Raw genomic sequence first — 3,294 nt, 5'->3', positions numbered from 1 at the left:
AGGAAACAAAGTAAGTATTCTTCAGTGGTTTGTTAAGTTAAATACACTGGTAGTACTATATTTAGATAAGAAAAGTTAACAAATAAAACAATATTTAATAAAAGATGGAGCTATGTATCTAGAGAGAGAGATTTTTTGAAAGATACATAGCTCCATCTTTTATTAAATATTGTTTTATTTGTTCACTTTTCTTATCTAAATATAGTACTACCAGTGTATTTAACTTAACAAACCACTGAAGAATACTTACTTTGTTTCCTCGTTTCACTTTATCATAAAAATAACTGAGGCTGTAGACTTATTAATTTGTATTAGTGAAAGTCCATGTGTATTTGTTTGCAATAGGCAATCAACGATAAGCACTACTATTTATTGGAGAGTAGTAATAACAATTGTGAATGTGTTGATTACTGATTGATTTTATGTTCAAAAGGTATCTATTCTGTGAATGTATTAATTATGATCCTTGTCTCTATAAATAAATCTGAAATTTATACTTTTCCTTACATTTTTAGACTCTCGCTAATATACTATTACTTTACCTCTTTTAATCTAATCCCAATTAATTTAAAACTCTACAAACAATTTAGCTCTTTGACTGTTGATACCCGAGCCTTGTTGTATTTCTAAACACATTATTCTACACTATTTATACATTAACTTGGCTGTGGGTCCTCTTTTACTTAAGAGGGTCACTAATAACATAAGTACCATACAAAAAAAATCAAACAAAGTTACTATTAATATTGCAATTAATCTCATTAATTATTGCTGGGATTTTCTTTGTATCTTATATAAGAAATATTTGCTTCTTCATTCATTTTTTAGAGCAAAGCTATCTGATGTGTCCACTATAGGGAAAAGAACCTCAGATTTTAACATTATAAGCTCATAAACTTACCACTGTCCCACTGGGGGACAAAAATAATTGCTTTTACCCTATTTTTTCATCAGTTCTTTACAATGAGTGCTGTAATGGGTAAAAATTTTAAATTACTCAATATAATGTAATATTTATATAGTGTAAAAACAGATTAGTAATTAGAGAGTTATGGTCTGAAAAAAAAATACATAAAAAGAAAGATTTAACATTTTAAATTAATGCAATGACTTTGGAAAGGAATTTTTACCACACCAAATATTTGAAACTTGTTTTTCTCTTACCAAAATTTTCATCATTTGATGGGAGATCTTCACAGAAATCAGGTTTTTGAGAACATATAAAATGAAATACTTCATTCATTTCATCATCATCAGAATCCACCTTCTGTGTTTCATATTTTATCTCTTCATTATAAATATCACAGTCTTTTTTCAACCTCTGTAAGTGTTTCACAAGATACACAACTTTGTACCTATGGAAAAACATTCTTTTATTGATTAAATCATATTACTACTACTTTTACTTATAATTTATTTGCAATTTTACTTTCTCTTAATATTATATCCTTCTTTTTTCTAAAATAGAACCTAATCAAAAGTATAAATCTTAAAAGTTATTCCACATTAATATATTTGTATTTAACCCTATCCAGATCGCAGAGAACCAACCTTCCAAGTGTTCAGTGCCCAACTGCATATCAAATTACAAACTTTAGTTAAAAATAATAATTATGGTTCTTTTTAAACAAATTTAACTCAAAACTATTTTAGAACTGTGTTTTTTAACAGATATTTAGTATAATTCACAAAGAAAAGAAAAAAATGTTCTAATGTCTGCACAGCTTTGAGGAGTCTTGCCCGTTAACAACACAGTTTTTATAATTTTTCCTCACATCCCAAAATATACGTTTATATTTACTAAAAAAACTCTCATCCCTTGAAAATAAAATTATTGATGCCTTTCTCCTCACATTATTTTCCTTTTCATCAGTGGTTTTATACTACTACACTTCATTCCCACTCTTTTATGATGTCATACAGCATGCAGTCTATACTATTATTAAAGAAGCACAGCTTTGAAAAAAGTTATATATAATGTTTAAATATGATTGGATAGAGCAGATTATAATTTATTTACATAAATGTAAAGTAAATAAAGTGGTCTGAGCAGTAATTTATGGTTTCTCCAGAAATAACATGTCGGAACTCCTGTAGAAGGAAACAAAGGTATATAATCTGAAGTTAGATACAAACTGATTTCAACCAAAAACAGTGTTAGGAAAAAATAAAAATAAAGGTAATGGTGTTGCCATTTTAATTGGTTACCAATAAATCTCTGTCAGTTTTGTAACATTTTTCATGATTTATGGATGGAAATGATGACTATTGCAATCAGCAAAATAAAGTTTCAAAAGAAATATACTAATGAATATCAATCGAGTTGAAAATGACTGGCTATACAAAATGGAACTTCTGATCATTATTAAAAAAATTTAACCTATGAAAATAAAGGAAGTATTCTTAATGTTTTTCCAAAACAATGTATCATAAACAAATTTGGAAAAGTTTTTCACAATCTAAAAAATTACAGAACTACTAAATCAGATTGAACAGATTTTTTAAGCCAAAACAAGATACCATTTATTAAGTTAGTACTGAGTTTCATGTGATTTGGTTAAGTAATTCCACTGTAAGAAAGAAAAGTCAAGAAATATCAGTGACACTCTTGTGGACTAGAAATGGTTAAATTATATATTAAACTTTATATTCTTACACAAAGATTTTTAATGATTAAAATAACAGATACAGACAATCTGATAGAACATAAAATTTAGTGTGTTAAAAATCCACTCTTATTTATTTCATTTAATTATACCATAACTTAAGTACCAATAATAAAATATTACCTTCAATTCATAAACATATGGAAAATTACTCAACAAACCTTTCAGCAAGAGATAAAATTTCTTGTATATTGGATGTTCCTGGAAAGTATCCACTGTACATGTAACACAGAAAGGAAAGGGCAGTATCTTTTGAAACATGATTCCAGTCTAGGTGTGTTATATTTTCTGACTTATCACAAGCTTGTAATTCCTACCAGATAAAATAATTGACCTTCATCAATGCAAAATTCAACCATCAGAATAATCATATAAACAATTTAGGTTGTTTCAACTTTTATGGATAAGTTTTTACACTTATCACAATAACTAATTAAGCAGTTTTTCTTTGTATATTATTCAATACATAATTAGCTTAACAACTATGATACTCCAAAGCAGTGCTTCTCAACCTTTTCCAGTATCATTCACCCCTATAAGTTTTTCACAACAGCTCACTCACTCCAGTTCAAAAAAAGGCAAAAAAGTACTAAATTAAAATGCAAAATTCTTTATTATGACTTAAATA

General features: G+C 27.4%; 1 protein-coding gene across 1 annotated transcript in view; it reads right to left on the bottom strand.

Moving 5' to 3' along the window:
• The window catches only part of LOC106464074, a 49,687-nt gene that overhangs the window by 25,303 nt on the left and 21,090 nt on the right, over positions 1 to 3,294 (bottom strand). The window contains exons 7-8 of the mRNA XM_013924184.2: positions 2,828 to 2,979; positions 1,165 to 1,355 (exon numbers count right to left, since the gene is read on the bottom strand). Coding sequence (XP_013779638.2) covers positions 1,165 to 1,355; positions 2,828 to 2,979 — 343 coding nt within the window. The remainder of the gene's footprint in view (positions 1 to 1,164; positions 1,356 to 2,827; positions 2,980 to 3,294) is intronic.

The sequence above is a fragment of the Limulus polyphemus genome, unplaced genomic scaffold, assembly GCF_000517525.1.
Source record: "Limulus polyphemus unplaced genomic scaffold, Limulus_polyphemus-2.1.2 Scaffold1555, whole genome shotgun sequence".
Taxonomy (NCBI): Eukaryota; Metazoa; Arthropoda; class Merostomata; order Xiphosura; family Limulidae; genus Limulus; species Limulus polyphemus.
This window is presented reverse-complemented; position numbering and strand designations above follow the sequence as displayed.